At 40.8% G+C, this 22937-nt stretch overlaps 1 protein-coding gene across 4 annotated transcripts in view; it reads left to right on the top strand.

Moving 5' to 3' along the window:
* The window catches only part of esrrgb (estrogen-related receptor gamma b), a 35985-nt gene extending 13898 nt beyond the window's left edge, over positions 1-22087 (top strand). Inside the window, exons 2-7 of one of the 4 annotated variants that reach the window (XM_040125481.1) lie at positions 1443-1563; positions 5929-5933; positions 10954-11064; positions 11445-11606; positions 18575-18844; positions 21554-22087. In XM_040125481.1, the coding sequence (XP_039981415.1) occupies positions 1443-1563; positions 5929-5933; positions 10954-11064; positions 11445-11606; positions 18575-18844; positions 21554-21798 (914 nt within the window). In that variant the 3' untranslated portion in view covers positions 21799-22087. Of the gene's footprint in view, positions 1-1442; positions 1564-5928; positions 5934-10953; positions 11065-11421; positions 11607-18574; positions 18845-21553 lie in introns of all 4 variants that reach the window. The other 3 variants (XM_040125478.1, XM_040125480.1, XM_040125479.1) reach the window with 3 other exon arrangements.
* Positions 22088-22937: the final 850 nt, after the last annotated feature.

Genomic DNA, 22937 nt, shown 5'->3' with positions numbered 1-22937 from the left:
TCCAAAAAATTGATGTGCTTCACTGTCTTGTACTGACAGGAAATGATGCAATACGTGTACCATCAGTCATCAATCAATCTTTCACTATGAAACGCTACTTTTGAGTTAAAATACATCTTTTTGTGTTGTAAATTCTGTCTTGTGTGAATTTTCTTCTGTGCATTGCATTGGGGGACATGTGTGTATATCAACCATACCCTCCAAAAAATCAAGTGCACAGTCTCTCTTTTGTGCGTACGTCATTACATCACTTTTCCACACATTCAAAACCTGTTTAGAAATTGTATGTAGAATGAAATTGGGTCAAAGCCAGTGCAATATTGTATTGCTACACAAACAGTATACAATGACTATGAAGTATAGCATTGGTACACAGCATGTGTCTTTTATCTACACAAGTGCGCCGCAGTGTATTGTATTTTCCCTTTGCTAATGCCTCTCAGTTTAAAGAACTTTAGCTACCCTGAAACCAGCAGCAGCGTCTGCCAACACCCTGGCATGGTGCCCCGGGCCCCTCACTGTGCATGTGACCCCGCTGGCACCATCGATTCCATGGATCCTGACAAATGTTGGCACCTTCTCCTTGTCCAACAGGGGGTTGTGTGTGTGGCGGGGAGGTTGATCTGGCAGATCTGGCAGATCTGCAGCAGACAACACCTGGCTAGCTGTTTTTAGGTGCCATTAATACATCTCTGGACCTACAAGACATCGGTTAAACATTAAATCAAGAGTTTTGGATACTTGGGAGGATTTTTCATTAGATTCTTGGGGTCACGTCAACTTTTGAAGTAAGCGTGTAATGATCCGGAAAGAAATTGTTAACCGGAACCTGGTGAGCAAGACAGCAAGGCAGCGGTTATATGGCAGCAGATTCAATATGTCTGCATTTCTGGCTGTCTTTGGACCTGAGTGATTAAATTCCATAGGAAATATTTCCATAGTGAGCCAACAGCCGTCGAGACGGACTTGAATAATATATCGAGCTTTTGCTACATGATATGGGAGCCTTAGATTGGCCAATTTAACAGCAGCTCTTGGTCTTTAGTGGCGAACATTATGCGCTCGCCTGTGCGTCCATCTCCTAGCCCTTGTGTTGCTGAGGGAGGGCAGCTTTCCCATCATCCTTTAGGTGAAGAAGGATGGGCTGGAAGGGGTCGTGGTGAGCCTTGCAGAGAGGACGCTCTGCATTAATGAAGCTAATTTATCTGTGAATCAGAATGGGGGTGGGACTCTGGGGCAGGTAGGTGCTTTTTACATGTCCCATCAAAATGCCACTAAACTCCCCTCTCCCTCAGGAGTGTCACACGGGGTCACCTTGGGACAGAAGGGTATGCGTGTGTTAGTGCACACGTGTGTTGCGTCTTTTACTGTCTTTTTGTGCCTTTTATTTACCATTTCTGATTTGATTAATGAAAATATTTTTTTGTATTGTCTTTTCACAGGGAATATTGAGTACAGCTGTCCAGCCACCAACGAATGTGAGATCACCAAAAGGAGACGCAAATCGTGCCAGGCCTGCCGCTTCATGAAATGTCTTAAAGTTGGCATGTTGAAAGAAGGTGAGCACTGATTTTATTTAATGATTATTTATGTTTGGTATGTTTTTCTTATTATTTATTTTAACTTCAGAAATCATGTGAGATTTACCTGCCAGACAATTAATTGATTAGTCAGTCGACAGACAATTAATCTGCAACTATTTTGACAACCTCTTAAACGTTTAGGTCAAGTATTAAGCAAAAATTCCAAAAATTATCTGGTTCCAGCCTCTCAAATGTGAAGAATTTTTTCTTTTCTCTGTGTTATATCCTATCATTGTTTTTGGGTTTTGGACTGTTGGTCGGAAAAAGCAATCATCTTTGACTATTTTGTAACATTTTATAGATTTAGAATGAACTGATAATAGAAATATTTGTTAGCTACAGCCCCGGTGAGATTTTAACAGGGCTTATTGAAAAAAATACAAATAATGATAAAAGTAGCATTGAAAAGACAACAAATAATTGTTCCGGGGATAAAATCTTACTCTCAATCTTTGGGACCTCTATGGGACCAAAAGGCCGTATGATCAGCCAAATTAGTAAACTATTTAGAAACGTAATAGACGCTGATTTTGTGACCAAGCTTACAAGTGATTTATTTATTTATTTATAGCTCAGGAAGAGTTCATTAATACAAGTTTACTATAAAAGCCAACAAATAAAGGTCTATTATTTAGGTTTTAATATTGCAATAAAGGAGGATCAGAATCAAAAATTGCCTCTTTCATGACAGTGAATCTGATAGAGTCTAAGGGCTAAAACACTGGTCAGTGATCAGATATTAGGGCCCACTATTACCTCAGGGAGACACCAGTGACATCACCCACATGCCTTGCTTACCTCTCCTCACACTTCTGAGCCCCTCAGCGTTGAACTCAGATGTGTGGAAAAAGCTGCTGAGTTGGACGTTCCACCAAGACTGACTGAGATGTGTAACAGTACTCTTGAAAAGCACAGGCTGTTCCCCCAAGACTTCCCTCTCCCATGGGCTCTGGGTGTCTCTCTCCCTCTCCCGCTCTCCCTTTCTGTCACCCTCGCTCTCGCTGTCTGTCTGTCTCCCTTCCCCTCCCTTGCCTTGCATATTGATCCACTAAATGCTTTCCGAACATCCCACCTCACTTCCTGCATGTGTTATTTCTCCTCAACTGAGAGACCTTTGGGAGTACAGAGGGAAAATCTAACCCATAGATTTTCTGGTTCTTTTTCATTTTCCAAGGGAAGAGAGTATTTATTTATTGTTGTTTTTTTTGCATTTGTGTGTTCAGCTAGAAGAATCATAATAATCATAAAAATATGACCCCTTTTAAAAAACATTTCTGTCAATTCATCAAAATCAAACGGGTATGCAGACAAATGCATAAAAATGAATTGATGAATAAAATAAAATATAGATCAGTAAAACTATAAAAAATAAGCCCAGCACACTGTCAGATATTAAATTTATTAAACAAAAGAAATTTAGCTATTTAATTAAGTTACTATTGTTTTGACAATGTGCATAGTAATATTTAGAAGTGTACACCGACATTTAATGAGCAAAAACTTTACGTTTGTTTTTTCATTTTGTTTTTGTACATATATGTTTTGATGCACACTGGGTTATTGTGGTAGTATTATGCGTCATCCATTCCCTTAATTACATGTTGTGTATTTCCATGGCACATTTTTTTCCTTGAGTTTCAGTCACTTTACATCAGGGGTTCTCAAACTGTGAGGCGTGCCTCCCCAGGGCAAAGATTGTTGAAGGTTGCCCGTCTATTTGGCTTACTTATCAACAGAGTCAGCAGCTGGGGTTGCAGCAGTGGATGTGGCAAACAGCTCCTAGAGGCACTTAAGGTGCTTTAAAACCTTTGGCGCCCCATTTTATTGCAATTAGCATCAAAAAACGTAGTCATTCTCCGAGCCATAACTCAGTCAAATCCAAACACACAGACATGATACACATATTTTTATATTCAGTGTAGTATACATGTTCCAAGGATATCACTATTCCAGATATCCATTGTGAATGTCCATAAATCCACTTATAAATTGTAGAAAAAAGACACTGTAGACTTAAGAACCAACATGTTTTTAAGTTTTCTTCAGTATTAAGTAATCCAGTGATAGTTGTCTATATATCCATGGGTACACCTCAAACAAGAACTGATAATAGCTAATTCAACCCTCTTATTGGGGCTTGGTTGTCTTTATTTTGTCTGAGGGGGGCACAGTGTCAGACTTTGAAAATGTCAGCTTTTGATCCACCATACAAATGTTCAGGGTAAAGTTTAGTTAACAAATCATTGGATTCATGGAGGTGTTTGTGTTTTTAATACGTATTCAATAGGACATTATTTGATCGCTGATGGCACTGACGTCCCTCTATGAAGGAATGACCAGCATGAGGCACTGCAAAGTAAAACACTGTCTCTCCCCCGGGTCAAGTTCCGGAGCTTAGCCCACTTCCATTCACACTGATTGTATGATACACTGTACATCCTAGTATAAAAAGGAGACTTTACACAATTTGTTTATAGGCTCCACCTAGAGACACAACAGTCATAAATTTCCTAAAATTAAACCATGGTCACACAGTTGTGTTGTTTTATGACAGCACCAACATGTCTCATAATAGAGGCCAGCAGGAGTTAACTGCAATCTGTGTTGGTAACACAAGACTGTATGTCAGGCTCTTGGTTCACTTCCACTAATACAACTTCACTGTGCACTGACGTAGCGTAGTGGATTTGACGCTGTAGCCTCACCCGACTACCGCTCCTGAGATGCAGCATCACAGCCACTGCAGCATGTGGCACAGCAGGTGATTCTCGGAAAGTGATGGCATTCAATTAAAAGGACGAAGGACATTTAATTGTGGCATAGTCCTGCAGCATGGCCCCTTACACTCTTGGGGAACTTTGATCATGGAATCAGTGGAGGGACAGCAGCTTGACCTACTTCATTTAATGAGATCACCGTATGACAAATGGTCAAGGGCTGGTCATGGAAAAGGAATAATCACATAGTATAACATGAATGCAGGTGTCATGAATAGAGGAGGAATCTAGTCCTGAGAGATCGTCAGAGCAGATAATGTAACCAAAAACAAGACTTCTGCTGGATATGTGAAAATGCTATAGTACCGTAAAGAATATGTGCTTGGGTGACATATAAGATGAAATCTGACTTATCACGCAGGTCTACATTCTCCACCACCTGCTGCATTAAAACCTCAATTTCTATTTTAAAATATTCTATTGTACTTATATTACCATACAGATATTGACCAATATATTAGCATTTTAATAAATATTTCTTCATGAGTTACATTTGGCATGGTTCACATTATAAACTTTCCTTTGGTCACAACATCCCAAAGCAGAGTGTGTTTTTACCTGTTACAGTGCGCCAGTATCATAAGAAATGCCTCACCCCACAGAAGATGCTGAGAGAACTTATGTGATCAGTCGTTCCTGAAGTATCTATAATTTTCCATCAGGACCCTCTGAGCTCCACTTTAAGTGTTCCATCCTAAATTATGGAGTGTCAGCTCCCAGAGTTACACCATCACCATTGGTGGGCAGGGGAAACCCCTTTATATAATGTGTCTGGGAGTAAAATCAAACAGACTCATGGAAAAAATATTGTAGATGACAGGCTTCCTTCCAGATCTGGCTTTACTGCTGTGCCACAGCAGAGCGCCGGGATGAGCTGGTTGGACGGTAGCGGCAGTCGGCTTTTTGAGGAAACCTGCCTCGCTCAGTGACCCCTTAAATGTCCTGCTGAGGCCGATAAAAGGTCACAGGTCCAATGGAAAAACCCTCACGTAATTACAACTCGCGGAAGGTATGGTGTCAGTCACTACTGCCAGGAGTCAGTGACCACAGCTAATAGCAGCGCTAATACCTCCATAGCATTACTGTATGGTGTTAAATGATGCATGAATTTTCTGGACGGCATTAGCATTTTTTTTGACTTTGTGGTCTTAGTCACTGTTTGTATTCCCTGCTACAGCTGAAGATTCATTTTTAGTTTTTTGTAGTTTTAGTGCTGCATTGAAATGTGCATAGGTCTTTGATTAAGTAATCACATCATCATGTTAGCAAATTAGCATCTTGAAAAGTATGTCCTATTGGAACAGAAGCATACAACCCTGTAGACCTACTGAAAACAAAAATGATCAGCACTTTCAATAAAAGACACTTAAGCCTTTGCTCTTCTAAAGTCGATGCCTGATGGCTTTAGTGTTAGCTCAGTGTTTCTGTGCTGTATTCTTTGCTTGTGGGGATTTTCTGACACCACTGTAATGTTGTGGATGAATAGAAGCTGCCAGACTATTTTGGCAACCTACATCGCTGTCTCACCCTCACCCAACCACAGATAGGGATCAGCAGTCTTTCCTGAGCAAACGTGGCTACTGGGGTAACGTTACAGCCTTATTTTCCTCCAGCCACATACACAAAAGATTAGTAAAGCCATATCCAATATCACAGACTGTCAGGTCCCCTGCCAATCAATAGGCTTGGATCAGAAACCAATCTATACGCTAAGATTACATCATCAAAATAAAGTTATAGCAAAGGTCTGAACTGTATGGGTACCTTTAAAGTCTTAGCCAATGCATTTAAACAGCATATGATACAAAGGTGCATTAGCACTACAGCTGTGTATGAAAGGGAGTTAAACTGTAAAGACTGAATGCCCTCCGACCCCTTGCTACATGAATTTTTCCCGTACCACAAACTTTCCTTTCTAACAGCACATGTACGGGGCCTTGTTTGCTTTTGAGGGTGTCAGAGTGGCTGGCAGATTGCAGCTGAGTGTCAGCGCCCACCCAGAGGCTCTACTCTGGCCTGTCTTCACTGTCTGGCAGGTGATAGATCAGACACGGAGGCTAACACGTGTTCCTCTGAAGAAGGGGATTTAGCGAAGTGCTGACCTCCTTACAACCCTCTGATTCATGCACTCAACTCACAACACACACATGCCAAATGTATATCACCCCTGACAAGTGACATGGAATCGGACCTTGAGGTACATGTTTCCTGTTGGCATCCTTCTCCCTCTATGTCTTTTTCTCTTTCATCCACTCCAACAAACGACAATTTGTGCAAACACACCACAAACAAACCAACAACCTGCTAAACCAATACACCGGGGATCCTGAATCGACCCGGCCATCTCCAGCCGTGTAGATGTGTCCGATTACAGGCACATTTGTGGCCGGGGTGTCTCTGTAATACACAATAATACTCCTTATGGACACGCCGGCTCAGATTTATGAAAAGTGTAAAACATGACAAAGAGAGCGATGCCAGTGTGTGCAGTTATGGGAGAACAACTCAAGCTTTGTCTTGTCAGCCCATCGGGGTCTAGAGCAGGTGGGAGACCATCCTGATATACCCCCCCCTCCTCCTCTTGTCCCGTACCCATTTTCTCAGAGACTCCCTCCCTCTCTGCAGCCCACCCAGTCTCCGCACAATCAAACAAAAGCTGTCCAATGCCTTTAGCTCTTTGCGGGCTTGCAGACTCGGCCCTCAGAAGTGGCTCTGGAAGGGCAAGGTCCCTGTGACTTGTAAAGGGTGAGTGACTGCGTAGGAGGGGGCGCACACTGCATCCCTCTGATTTTTCCCAGCTAAAATAGGGAGCTCCTAATCTCCCCTTGGCAGCGTTCGCCAGCCAGCCAATTCTGACACATTCTCTAGAAAGAAGCGCCTCTGACAGGTGAGTGGCTGAATATAGTTGTGTGAGATACAGACACACACACGTGCGCATGTTCATATAGTAACACACAAGCTGGATACACACTGTATGAGCCACATGCACGTTTGTGTGATGAAATTTGTTCTCCATAGAGCTACTTCTGCATAGAATGAATCAATCTATCATAGATATACTTGGTGTTACTTATTGTTTAGGAATTCATTGTATTCTGGACAGTTTGTTTTTGATGTATAATTTTTATTGCTCACCTTTCTTTCCACTTAATTTATTTTGTTTATGTTTGATTTGTTTTGCAATTTATTTATTTAACTTATGCTGTGTGCTGGCTCAGGGCTACCACTGAGGACATTGCAGTCATGTTGTCTGTGCTTTGTTGGGGAATTTGAGGGTTTCAACAGCCGTGGGCAGTTATGTGCTATAATTTAACCTTCTAAATTGATGCTCAAGACATCTAGAAAATTTCCATTTAATGTCATATGTTACAGCCATAAATGTGGAGTCTTAGGCTTTAATATGATACAGAATATATACTGTAGGATTGTGTCACACAGTGTAGAATAAGAGGATTTCTCCAACCTAAAGCTACTTAAGGGGAATGCAGGGTTCAAACAAAAACTATCACATGGTGGGCATTTCATAGGCTGACTCCAGTATTCTCAGACTCAATATTTTTCATTTCTACTACTTTTAGGCCAACCAAAAGATAGATAAATAAAGGATTCAGTATTTCCCCACCAGACTTTTATTTTTGGCAGCTTGGAGAAAGCACATTCAGCCCATGTTGGGTCTTCTTTAATGAAATTTACAGAAAATGTAATTACACAGTAAGCAGAATGAGTACATGCGAAAAATGCACTCATTTCAACGTTTCAGTGAGTTTTTAATTACTATTTTTTTTTTGAGTTTGTGTTGAAAAGGACTTCTAAAATCCTGACCCTGACTGTGTGATTTTAAAATTGTTGTTTGTGTTTTTTTATACGTGGATACAGGAAGAATGCCAATTACTTTGTGGAACTGAATAGGAATCAAATAACATACATAAAAAAAGATGAAATAAATGCACATGACACTCACCGACACTGGTTCGGAAAACACAGTCAATTCAGTCAGGAATGTACTTTAAGGTCGCACAAGTCAATAAAGATATTGAATGTGAAAGGGAAGCCAGGGTCAGGTGGCCGTAAAGATTGCTCCTATGCAAACATGCCTCATCGTCTTTCCACACACATGTACAGACACACACACACACACACAAACACAGCAAGGATGGACTGTCGGGCAGTACCTTTGTGTCCCAGCCTGTCTCTCTCATAGTCTGCAATAACTTATGAGCATACTGTACTGTAGTGTATGATCTTACCGAGCTCATAATATCCAGCACACACACTTCTACCACCTCTCATTCCCCGCGCTCTTTTACCCCGCAACCTCACCCCCTGCATCCATATTTTGGCTGCCACACTTTATGAAGGGCCAGCAACCGTAAAAAATGGATCTGGATGCTTTTAAGATGATCTGTGCACCCGCCTGGCCCCCATGTCACAGGCTCTCTCACTACCCAGACTCAAGCAGCGATTGTCTTGAAGCATGAAGGCTGCCATGGTTTTGGGCCTGAGGTGTGGAATGCGGTGCTGACGATGACACAAGCCCCCCCCCTCCCCTGCCCTATACAAGGGGCCTCATCCAGCTGTCTTGTTGTGGTCAGATTCTCAGTACTGTGCTGTATCACATGGGGAGGAGATAATCCTGCACTGGCTGGATCAGGCGCTGGCTAGGACAGGCAGGGCTGTGAGGGAGGAGATGTACACCCGGTGCTAAAAGGGAGAGAAAAAGAGACAGACAGATGGAAAAGTGAGAGAAAGAAAAAACAGAGATCCTCCAGAAAACTGATGAATTCAGCCAAAAGTAGCAGCTTGTTTTGTCTTATTCCCCAATCCTCCCATTCTTCAGAATTATCTAACTTTTTTTTTTCCTCTCTGTCATTCTCTCTGCCCTCCTGCTATGGGTCTCTGCCGTTTGCAGCGCTGCTAAGCTGTAAACTGAAACTGGTTAGCGCTGAGCTCTTAATTCTTGTCAGCGTCTATTAATTATGGGCCAGTTGGATGTTCCAGTTCAAACAGCCCCTGCGGATCTTGGAATTCTAACTCCGGCTGTTTGGTCACTTGTCGCTTGTCGCAGCCACATGACTCTGCAGCCCGCAGCAGGGAAACCAGTGTGTGTGTGTGTGTGTGTGTGTGTGTGTGTTTGTGCGTCTGTGCACTTGTTTGTACTAATGTGTCCGTGCTTCTGTGTATATTCATGTGTGGATGGTGTTTGTTGTCAGGGATAAAAGCGGCAACAATTCACTGTCGCTTAGTCTGACAAGTCTATGGTGCGTGAATTTACGGTACACACCTGCTTAATATATTTTGGCATTACACAAGCTTATTGTTGTAAAAGCCTTCACTAACTGCATATGCCTTTATTAGGCCTATGTGTGTCATTAAATTGAGAAAAGCTATTGAATTGATTTAATATGTGGAGTACATGTGCACAGTTTTCCGAAGCACAATTTATAATTTTGAATTTACCTTAACCAAGAGCAATGGTAAAAGCAACTACTAAAGCTCCATCTATCATATACCCAGTTCCTAGCTGCCTAACTGACTAATTAAAACCACATCCACATGTGTTCAAAGAACAAGAAGTCTATTTGCAAGCCTTATTGATTACTTTAAGGCGTACAAATGGAAAGCTGTGTTAGGAGAGGGGCTCTCGATTTAGCTTCAATCTGCCAGGCATAAAATGATCTCACTGTGTTTGCTGGGAAGAATGAGCTCCCTCTGGGCACGGTGGGTAATTAGGTTAGTGGATAGTCGGTGTCAGGAAATTGAAAGACCATCCTAATCGGATTCTTTTGTTTCCAGGGGAATCAAAGGAATTTATATGAGTCACTGGGAAATCTCAAACGACTCAATTCCACTTGACCATGTAAAATCTGTTTGCTCTCCCTCAATACTCAAACTTTTAACACAGGCGCGTAAATCCCGCACATAAGGTGCATCTGATGTAGCCGTGTCCTTTGAGATGGCTTTCAAGATAATCCCAGATATGTCCCGTTTGTATACTAACTAGGTACTTACACTCTTCTGTCTGTAACGAGGAGGTATTGAACAGTCACTCTTTCCAGTCAAAGGGTTAAAAATGAAGAAATGAAACTCTGTAGCCCCAGTTATGATTTATACATAATAATATGCATTCCATATAAGCTTTAATGTACTTTTTATGCACTATATATGTCAAGACATATGTTTATATTTAGAAATATACTACAATTTTAAAAAACTGACAGTGCTGTATATAAACTAGTCCTCGGTTCTGTATGTCTGTCATAAAGAGGTTAACAAAATTATAAAAATTGAAGTCCTTGAGAGACTTTTGTGACTCAGCAAAATATATGAAGAGAAGTCAAGCGCCCCAATAATAAACTTCAATAAAGACGCTACAGTATAATCATTAGCAGTAGTTATAAAGTAGTAGATGTAATAGCATGAAATTGGTCATGTGGCATTTTGACTGAATCTAATGATGTCAGATTTGCTTGGTTGATAAAAGAAACACTGAACAAGCAAACAAAACATGCAGCATGTTAGCAACGTTGCAGCTGATGAGGGCTCTCTGCTCAGATTAGATCTATTTCATTTTACATGTGTGATATTTTTTGCAGGTGTACGTCTGGACCGGGTGAGAGGCGGGCGACAGAAGTACAAACGAAGGTTGGATGCAGAGAATGGCGCCTACCTCGGCCTCACCATCCCCCCTCCAGCCAAAAAGCCATGTGAGTCACACAGTCTTATTTTTTTGTTTTTTATGTTAGATTTTTTTTTTTTTTATCTCACTTGGGAAAATTTGGGTGGTAACTTAGCATTAGAGAAGGGCTTCATTCTGTTTTTCAAAGCAGCAACTTCACAACATGGGACATTTATGAAATGAAATGTTGGGACTAACAGCTGTGAATTGCAAGACTGCAATTAGAGAAATGTATTCATGTTACAAAATATCCCTTTGAGGAATATGTGCACTATGACCTTTTGTAGACGCAGAGATAGATTTTGACTCTCATGTTATTTTCTTAAAAACAAATGTGACTATGCCATCGCCTGAAAGTGTCTCTTTTCTCTCCCTCTCTATCCCTGTATCCACTGTCCTCTCTCTCAGTGACGAAGATCGTTTCCCATCTGTTGGTGGTGGAGCCAGAGAAGATCTATGCCATGCCTGACCCCACCATGCCCGACGGAGACATCAAGGCCCTGACCACGCTGTGCGACTTGGCCGACCGCGAGCTGGTGGTCATCATCGGCTGGGCCAAACATATCCCAGGTAGAGAGACATGACTGCTAATCAATGACCGTGTTGTCTGGGATCTGGTTTTCTGAACCTTTTGATTTCTTAATTATTTAAACATGGTCAGGCATTTAGTACATTTTTTTCTCCATAAATCTGTGTGTGCTTTTACAAAAATCAATAGATGACTGAATATAGAATAACTATATGACACAAGAAACAGAACTAGACTTATTGACAAGCTGTTGGTTCACAACAGGAAAAATATTTTTTAATATTGTGAAATTGTATTAATTTGTGAGTTTTGATGACTGCGTTTTATGCTGCTGGTAAAGCAAGGATGTAAACCCACAATAGTACTTTAATTTGCTGAAATGATACAGTATAAGACTAGTGAAGTAGTTCACTGACTGTTGCACACACATAAACACCTCTCCACACACACACATTCATGCACACACAGGATAATTAACATCTGCTACTCATCTGCACCTAAGGGAAAAGCTAGTCCCATATTCTAAAATCTAATCAATAAAGAGCAGCTGAAACCTTTGATTTGACTGAGTAGGGTGGGAGAGTCTGGGGGGGGGGGTGGTTGGGATCCGCCCCTATGTCAATGTATTCCATTTCAATCCTAGACTTAAAGAAAGCAATCCTCTTACTTACTTAAGGAGACTACACAGGGCCTGTGGTAAAATTGATTTATTTAGGAAAATACTGACGGATTTCTCTGGTCCTTGTTGACGAATTCTTAAATAAGGCTTGTTATGCAAATGTTCTTAGATCTCTTTTTCTTTTCATCTCTATCAGTTAAAACAGGCACTTTAGACCCCAGTATGTTTAAAGGGAGCCCAGGTTGGATTGAAAGTAGATGCGTCTCATTGATCCATTCAAATAAAGTATGTACGAAGTTGCACATGTAGCCAGTTCAGCCCATTTAACCGAGCAACGTTCTAGATGTGCAACCCATAGATATTTAGTTTACAGTGATTTAGATAAAGAAAAGCAGCAAATCCTCACATTTGAAAATCTTGAACCAAAGAATTTATGGATGCTTTTTACTTGAAAAACTACCGAAATGATTAATCAATCATCAAGATAATATAAATAGCTAGAATTTCCTTCACGACTATAAACAGAACAACTGGTGATATTTTTTTCCCTCCTTGTGGATTTATTCCCAGCTGGTACAACACTTTCCAGCTGTGTGGCTCTTTGGTCTATGTAGTTTTAGCCCTAATCTCTGATTCGTCAATTAATGAACTTTGGAGTTGGTGAAGGTGTGTTGATCCTAAACCTGCCCTGCGAACCGCAGAGGAATGACTTCTGCAGAGACCGCCACAGAGAGGTAGTGGAGGGCCGCTGGGGTACAAGGCAACGGTGCTGTCTCACCAACTGAGTTTACACTGGAACAAAAAGAGCTTCCCTGACCCAAATGCACATTTTTTTTCCCCCTGACCTCTTTTTCATTGAACATCTTGAGAACAAGGATATGTCTTAACTACCTTTTTTTATTAAAAAAAATCTAATTCAGGTATATTTTTCAGAGAGTGGAGAAGAGGTAAAAATAGGGCAACTACAATCAAATTCTTCAGTTTAATCATAGCCACAGGGCTGCAGAAATAAATTCAAGAAATTTACTGTCATATTTTTGGACCTCAATCTCTGTTACATTTTCTATGTATAACTATTGATCTTGCATGCTATGAAGATCTCAATGCAGACCTGACAGAGTTATTAAAGGGGCATGTGACACTCTGGGGACATTTTACCCGGGGCCACCGGGTCAGAGTGTCACCAAGTAACGATTAAGACAAAAGGGGTCCCTCCAGTTTAACAGTCCACTCCCCCCATTACACTCATAGACCACTGCGCAAATGGCCTTAACGATGAGGTAATAAGAGTCATTACTGCAGATCGCTCCATTAATGTGAAAGTCCTTCAGCTCCCAGATGTGGAGACCTGGGAGGAAACATATAGGCTTCAAATAGATTTCCTGTTACATATTTCCGAAGGCTTAAATATTTGTGGTAAACAGCTGGGCTCAGGACATCTCGGTCAGATGTACTATAGTGTGCAAAAGTAAGCAAAAGTGTGCAAATATAAGACAGAAGCTTAAAAAATAAAACTGAAGTTTAAAAAAATACTTTGGCCTCCAAAACAAAACTGTGAAGAGCCGGGATTAAACACTTCAAAGTGGATAGTTTTAATTTATCAGTAGGCAGCCACTGATTGGATGTTACACACTGTCATGAAAATGGAAACACAATCATAGCATTGTTGTCAGGAGGTCAGAGGTGGCGACCAATTTGTGCGGCTGTTAACACACACACACACACACACACACACACACACACCATCTTAGACATGGAACTGCACACAACATGTGTAGATTTATATTCAAGGCAACAGCAATCAGCACCCTCAGGTATTTAATTTTCAGAGCATCACTTTCTTCCTCTGATTTTTTTCCTCTCCTTTCCTCTGCCACTCTCTCTGTCTACCATCATATCTTTCACACACACTCTCTGGCTTCCTTGTTCTCTTGTTCCCCTGGCTCCCCCCGTCCTACTCCTCCTGCTCATATAGGGCCCTCTAGTCTCATTATTACCTCTGTCTTTTTATTAGGCCCATTAGGGCTCTTAGGAGGCCTGTAATGATACTAAATGAATAGAGAGTGAACTGCTGTCTGTTTTAGACCTAGCTCTCAATGACAGCTTCAGGCTTCACTGCCAACCACTCAGTTTCTTCATTGTACTGAATAAGGATTCAATTACTTATTTGATCTCTACCTGTACTGTACTGTTGCATAGCCAGAGTACTTTTCTTTACTGCAAACAACCACTAACGTCCTTTGGTGTGTAGCAGACTGGGTACCTCACAGAAATAAACATAGAAATATACAAATATTCAAACGGTATAATTTCACATCATATGGTGCAGTGGTTCAGTATGACGGGGAACATCATGGGGTTTTACATGGAGATTTGCAGTCTTAGAAAGTAGAATTTAATTTCAATTTTTATTCAGCTTCACCTAATGCCACAACACTGGATAGTGGGCTTTTTGTGTCCCATATATGGTTGGGTGTAGGCAACACTTTGGTCAAGGTTCAGAAAAGATCTTGGTTTTGGGTAAATGTAAATAAAGTCAACATGTAATGCCTCATGCCTCAAGTAACTTTTGACCTTTTCAATATTTAACCAAGACCATGATCTTCCCTAACGTTAACCAAGTGCTATTAGTTCCTAAAAGTAATCTTTAAAAAGTTTTTATCATTCTCCAGTTGCTACGAGCAACTATTAAAAAGTGTTGTCAGTGAACATTCACTGAATAGGTTCAGTATCAATCTTTTGCAACTTGGCAAATATGTTAATTAACAGTGTTTACTCATTATGTTGGTAGAAAATGTAATCCAGCTGGCATTACATTTCATTGAAAATGTATTTGCTGTTACAAATTAGTTGTATATGTTGGTTTTGCAGTATAAAAAACGATCATCCTATAGAAATCTCTCTCTGATCTCTGAAAACAGCATGTAAAATATACAATAACTACAAAACGGAGCTAAAACCCCAAACCACAGTACACGAACTCTGGCTTCATAATTTACAGGCGCTAGAAGCATTTACTCGGTGTCACAGAGAAACAGCTCTCTGGAGAGCTAAAGCAAGAAGACTGTATGCTAGCTGGTGAGATAGACACAGCTAGCAGTAGCTAAAGCTAAATCTCCTTTTTTTTTTTTTACTCCCCCAGCTCTTCCTATAATTGAGAATCATCAATGTTCAAACCAACATTTTGTTAATTCGGTTGGTTATCCAAAGTAACTAAATGAGGCGGTGGGCATATCCAGTGATGAAGGACAACAGCTAAACTTGTTCGACTAGTCTAGCTTAGCAGGGTGTCACCAACTGCCAAATCAGCTTCTGGCTTCAGTGGAATTCATGCAATTAACTAATTGGTGTTTTAAGTTACCTTTAAATCACATATTTAAGTGTATTAATGGATTTATAAAATGTAATAGTAGGTTGACAGAAAGACAAAGTCAACGCTGAATCTTCTCTTTGCCTTTGCTGAAGATTGTTCAAAGGCAGAGTGTGTTTTCGGCATTTTTATGTATCATGTATTTCGACACTTATTTCTTTAGGTAAAAGAATCAGCCCAAAAGGTATAAAATGATCATTTTACTACAACCTTTCTATTTGTTACACCATTTGCCAACCATCCTGGAAACTTTAGACCTTTTTTTTTCCAATTTCTTTGTTTCTATAGGTACTATTCTCTGCTTTTGTAGAGCAAAATGTTAGATAATAATTCCATTTCTTATAGTGCAGTGGAAACCTGTAGTATTTATTGTTTCCATCGTGCTTTTTGTCATCAGAAGGGGAGGAAACTACAGAGACAGAGACATACATTCCCCAGGTTGCTCAATATTGTGTCATGTTTGGTCAAACGGCAGTAAATCAGTAGGGTGAAATATTGATATTTCATCAGGCGGGAATCACCCTCCACGGTGACACTTAACTCAGCCACCTCTGGGCAACACACCTGCAGCTCCGGGCCAACCCCCGGGAGCCAGGAAGTCACTCCATCGCTTCAGTAAATTGAGTGGAAAGAAAAAAAAACACACAAGCTGGGGAAAAGAACATTTCTGAAGAAAAGGAGGAGACAGTTCAACGGGGTGTCGGTTCTTTCACAGAACCTATAAAGAAACGTAGTATTGCAAAAAAAAGAAAACGAGAAAGCTGGGCACATGAAAAAAGAAATGTTGCATAGATATAACAGCCAATTTATTAATGTTTTTCGGTGATCCACATGAGAGGTTTGATGATTTAAACACTGTTATTAAGCATTATTTTTTATGTCTGAATCATTGTTCCTTTACAATTGGTTAAGCTTTTTTCTAAATCACTTTGTAGTTATCCAGACAACTAACATGTTACACGTTCAGTCATTGATCCTTCTTAATTATTCTAAATACACCTTAAAGGATTAAAGCCATTAATTTTCTTAGGAAAAGTGTCTTTTGGGGACGGAGAAAAAATTCATGAATTCCTGATACAGCCTACAGTATCTTCATTCTGTGATCCTGGAGTCCTCCCATCCCCCCACTAATGTGTACCGGATGTCCTCCATCAACTGACTGTTTGTCAGATCTGAGGCTTGGATCGATCCCCCTTTCGCATTTGGTGGACTGATTACAATCTACTAATCAATGACACCCCCAGCACTCTTTTCTCTCTGCCTCATTCTCTCTCTTCCCATCGTTCCTCTCTTTGCTTGATAAGAACCATCGGGAGGACTTCTTTTAAGTCAACCTGCCCCATTCCCATCCATACAAGCTCAGATTTAAGTAAGCAGAGTGGTGGGTTCAAGGCCCTGGTCAATAACCCCAATCACCTTCCTATTCACCGTAGAGTAGTGATAGATATTGTGGCGCTTTAGGTCCTTTCAGGTGTCTGTCTGTTTGATGTGGTGTGTGTGAATGTTAGAGGAGAGAGTTGATGGGTCGACCTCGAGATCTCGGATGAATTGTTACTGGGTTAAGAAGGTTGGACACAAAAGAATAAAGAATGAAGAAGGAGGTCATCAGATGGAATATAAAGGTGTTTTTGTTTTGTCTTGAACTTTAACGTTGCTGGATTAATAAAATCTTTCCCATCAAAATATCAATATTCCACTCTGTAATAGTCATGCAAAAGATTTAAGAAGAGTAATCGTCTTTAAGACTGACATAGCTTCAAGTTATAACCAGTGCAAACAGACAATAAGATGCAGACTAGTGTGATCTTAAACACAACTCTTCTGTAATGTACTGTGCTTTATTCCCCAAGGAAAAGGTTTTCAGCTATCATGCCTTTATCAGGGTGGTATGAGGTATGAGGTCTATTTCTCTGTATGTAGTTCATCATTTAGTCCTGTGACTTTACAAGAGAAAAATAGATTACCACAAATAGAAGCCACACTGTACATAACGTTACAAGTAATACATTGTCCCGGCTGCTCAACAAACTCTTCCACTGATATGGTGTAAAGCTTTGGGGAAAAAAGATCGTAAGTGGACCGTGAGGGAGTTTTTTTTTCTTTTTTCCATCAAATTAAAAATCTTTTCAAAATATTTTTCTTATAAAATAAAGAATGAACTATTACCGTAATTAACTCTTAACTTCACAATGGATTTTTTTTTCAAAGGAATCATCTTTCAAAATGCAGCATACTCAAATCTCTTCCATCACTCAACATAAATGGCCCTAAAAGATTTCTCAGAAAAACTACAGTTGACCTCAGTATATCCTTCCCTTAACTGAAATTCATTTTCTTCAAATGTAGCTTCCTGTTTAACCCTTTCAGACTCAAAGTGCCTAATGATAAATCCAAGTTCGCATGACTTTTGATGAACTTTATAACTAACTACCCTGATGAAGGCATAATGGCTGAAAAATGTTGATGTGATGGATAATTTCAGATTATTACAGATAGTAACACATACTTGAAATAATGATAGTGTGGCTGAGGCCACTTTAATTTCAGCCCGTTAATTGAATCTATTTTTAAATCCAGAATTTATTCTTTGTTGTAAAGAAGAATTAATTTTATGTTCTTTCTTATTTACTGTGACTAGAACAAGAGGTGGTAAAGGTCAGGAGTGGATTTGTCCACTGTCTCATTTGCGTATGCACTGGGTCGCAGAAGAACTGTTGACGGTTGATGGGTGAAACAGCCTTGACTCATGTTTCAAAGGCCTCTACCCTTGACTGATTTATATTCTTCCCCTAAACCACCACATACAGTGGTCGGCCTCTGTTACGAGTCGGGCTTCTCTGGAGATAGTACAGTGTTCTATACACTGCCCATAAAACATATGGAGGACTTGAAATGGCCAATTAAAGAGCAATTAGATCAATGGATTGATCTCGTGCTTTCTCATGTGGTTGTACAGCAATACCTAGAAAAAAAAAATCTTAAAAAAAAAAAAAACCCACATTTTCTCTTGAATCCTGCAGGTTTTTCCACTCTCTCGCTGGCAGACCAGATGAGTCTACTGCAGAGTGCCTGGATGGAGATCCTGGTGCTGAGCATCGTGTTTCGCTCGCAGCCCTGCGAGGACGAGATTGTGTACGCGGAGGACTATGTGGTGGACGAGGAGCAGGCGAGGATCTCAGGCCTGCTGGACTTGCACGTCGCCATCCTGCCGCTGGTCCGACGCTACAAAAAGCTGCGCATGGAGAAGGAGGAGTTTGTCACACTCAAGGCCATCGCCCTTGCCAACTCAGGTAAAGTGCAGCCAACGCACAGATGATTGTTTTTAACTCTGATATAGATCCCAAATTTCCAAAGGTACCAGATACTTCAAGATGAATTTTGGGAGAACATGAGGAGATGTACAGGACATTGAGACTGCTTCCAACTGATGGAGTCTTGGGTTTGAATTTCACTCAGTACAAGAATAGCATACATTACCTACAACTGTCAAGACAGTGTGGATTAAGATGAGTTTTTCAACCTTAAATCTACTGAAAAGTGGAAATAAATGTAACCTTGATGTGAAGGGGTTAATGCATTTATATACAATACATAAAAAACATTTCAGAGTATGCACTTTGAATGACTTTTGTTGAGGTACAATTGACTTAACAAACAAGGTTTTATTAAAGGTATCATGAAGAACTGATGTTTTTATTGCAAATTGCACTAATTCGGCCAAAAATCTTTCACTTTTCTCTACAAACACAAAGGTGACATGAGCTGGACCAGAAGGCAGATCTCAATGTTAAATCTCACATAAATCGAGGTAGTTGGCATGTAATTAAATCAAACAAAGAAATAAAACCAAAAAAACGTCAAGTGATTGTCTATATCTGGTGAGCGTATCACTTTCTCAATGAAGGATACCTGATAAGAGGGGGACAAAAAGGTCAGGAGCATGGTAGTTTAATTTAACACCCCCTATGTGTGAGAGAGCATGTGCATCTATATTTTAATTTGTGTGCACATACATGTGTGTGTCTGTGTGTGTGTGCGTGTGACTGTCACATTGCGGTCTCTTTCTCTCCATCTCCATAACAGTAGCTGCCAGCGCGCCACAGCCGAGGGAGATATATTTAGCATTTCATTAGGAAAACAGGGGCTGTCAATAAAATGTGTTAAGTGGAGTGGAATGAGCGTTGGGGAGCGACGGGCCTCGTTTGTTCCAATGTGAAGATGCTGCGCCCATATCGACAGTTTGCTTTTCATGAGGCCGGGCCTGTCCCCCACTAATCAATGCCTGTTAGGAGTCTTTTCTCCTGCCTGACTGAAAAATGAAAAATGCTGAGCCCAGAGCTTTAGTCTTCTGATGACAAACTCTCCATGGGAGAGTGGAGAGAGGGGAGGATAAATGGGAAGGGGGAGGGCTGGAGGGACGGAGGGGTGATGGAAAGGCAAGGATGTAAAGGTAAGGGAGAAGTGTGAGAGAGGAAGGCAGGGGTTGAGAGGGAGGCTCAGGGAGGGCGAGAGGGCAGCTTCGGCTCGTTTGAACACAGTCTCGGAGAGATTCGGCTCCAGGGGTCCTGTGGGTGTGACAGCTGTGGAAATTCATGGCCATTGATTTTGTAATTAGCGGAGTATCGACGGGATTGAGGCCAGGCTGCTGACGGATTACATGGAAATTGTTCCTTCAAAGTTAGTTTTGCATTCCGCCCCTAACCTCCTTCAACACACACACACACACGCACGCACGCACGCACGAAAACGGTCACACTCTCCCTGTGCATTGACACACACTGACACACATTTGGAAACATATTCTTTCTTTCCCCTCCTCTCTCTGTCTCACAGACACACACATGCTCACACAGCCAAACGAGGATCAGATCAGTATTAACATGAAGGTTTCAAATGAAGAGTGCTGGAACACATGTGCGGTCCACATAGCCTAGTTAATTTCCCAAGATAGAAACGCAATTTACACAGAAGGCGACTGGTAAAAGAGACTTAATCAGTCAGTAAGGAACATAATTAGCCTTGTACTTTCCTTTTTTCTGCCTCATTTACATGTTCATACATGGTCTTACTTCACTCCACAACTTACATGACACATAGCGGCGCTGATCTAATTCACTCACACACTTCAATCAGCAGCCTCATTCGGTTTAGCTTTAGTAATCCAGTGTGTTTAGGATGAAACAAGTTGATTTTATTCTGATAAATATACCAAGATGAATTGTTTTGTCTCAGCTATAATAATGAATTGGATCTACATTTTGTTGTGCAAATTTTTTATCTATCGGTTGATGAATTGTGGATATGATACATACACAGATTAAACCTGACACTGTAAGTGTCTGTGCAGTGAAATTGGCAGAAAGCAAACCACTGCTTGTCCATTAAAGCACTCTCTGTCATTGTGTCCTTTGGAGGACGAGCCTGTTTTTTTCTAACTTGTAGACTTATACATAGAGAGCAGTTTTTAATAAGTCTAAACTGGTTTTATTTTAGAGCCTATACATAAGGGGGCCAACTGCTCTTTCTTATGGAAATGAAGGCCATCTGCCGCCATCATTCAGCTGAATGATATCCTAGTAATGCAGCCATCTGAATTCATTAGCAGGGGGATGTATGTGGTCCATGATACCAAAAGGAATGAATCTTTTTCCTGTCCCACTGTATATTTATACAGACCTACGGTACATCTCCGTCTCTCCCTAGAGTCCTGGCCACGCTTAGGCACTTATTTAAGGAGCGTCATTAACCACTAAGAAGAGAAAATCTCTCTCCAAAATTGCATGTTTTCAAAAGATAAGATGCAGAATTTAAACCCAGCTGATGCTACTGCAAAACACCAAGTTTCTGTTCTAGTTGGAGATGTTTTTATCACCCTGCAGATCAGTAGAAAATGTAATGCATTTGTCATTTAATATGTAGCTTTAAAGTCCGAAATTATTAAAATATTTTCTTTCTTCCTCCCATCCTACCATCCTCCCCTACCACCCTTCCTGCTCCAGACTCCATGCACATAGAGAATATCGAGGCCGTCCAAAGGCTCCAGGATTCTCTCCACGAGGCCCTGCAGGACTTTGAGGGCTCCCAGCACCCGGACGACCCTCGACGGGCAGGCAAGCTCCTAATGACCCTACCTCTGCTCCGTCAGACCGCCACCAAGGCAGTTCAGCACTTCTACAGCATCAAAATGCAGGGCAAAGTCCCAATGCACAAACTATTCCTCGAGATGTTGGAAGCCAAGGCTTGACACCTGGAGCCAGATATTTGACAGACAGCTGCATCACCCAATGCAAGGCAAGAGACAGCCCATAAAAATAAAGGTGGTTTGCCAATTGACAGTGAAAGGATGAAGCTTTGGACTACTGAGTCATTTTAAAACTTTTAAATGGTAATAAACAGAAAAGAAAAAGGAACTTGAGATGGTTTAAAAAGGGTGAATATCAACCTGATTGATGTGGGATCATGAAGATGTATATAAAGATGTTGTGTACAGAAATCAGGCAACCGAGGTCTTGTTATAACCAGAGACCCATTGCTCTATATCACCTGAGGCTTCTGTGAATTTGTTTCTTATCTTATTTTCAACTCAAAATGGAAGTGTGTTAATATAAATGTCCTGAAGAACTGTGCGGCTACGTAGCCAGATTATGTGTTTTTGTTTCTTTCTTTGATATTTTCTAATCTCAGTTGTTAAAGCAATAGTCTCTAACTGGTCTACATATAATATGTGTACTGTATATTGTGTCTAATTGCACTGGGAGGGGCGGGGGGAGAATTGTTAGACATATTCTTATATTCGTCACTAAAGAAAGCGCTACCCACCATGATGGGTATGTAAGATTCTCGATTTCCTCGTAATATATTTACCTCGTAGTAGCTTCATCGACTCAGTGGTTATAGTCAACTTGGTGCTTACAGAAGGACAGTGGTTGGCTATTGATCCTAGTTCACAAAGAGTTTGCACTAAGCGTCTATGAATAGCGTGGCAATAAGGGGTATTGTACTAGTGAGCTCTGTCCGGTAGCGTCTGAGTCTCGGCCCGTGGGTTTTTGCCTCTAGAGACTGAACCCCCTCCTCACTCATCACTTCTCTGTGTTCAGTGTCATACAGAAATATTGGCAACTAAACGTACTGTGAAACACACACATGATAAGCTATATTGTGTACCGAGAATTTTTAAGCGAAATTGTGTGGCTCGTCATAAAAAGTTGACTTTATGTAAATACAGATAAAGGGCACCATTACAGCAGCATCTATGCAATTTAATGCAATCTAATACGCCCTTGAATGCAACCTGATAGCCCTGCAATAAATACTACCTTTGTGATGATTGTAATGTTCAGTTTGTGTTACGTAGGTTCTGATACAACTCTATGGTCGTTTTTG

The sequence above is a fragment of the Xiphias gladius genome, chromosome 4 (assembly GCF_016859285.1).
Source record: "Xiphias gladius isolate SHS-SW01 ecotype Sanya breed wild chromosome 4, ASM1685928v1, whole genome shotgun sequence".
NCBI classification, from domain to species: domain Eukaryota; kingdom Metazoa; phylum Chordata; class Actinopteri; order Istiophoriformes; family Xiphiidae; genus Xiphias; species Xiphias gladius.
This window is presented reverse-complemented; position numbering and strand designations above follow the sequence as displayed.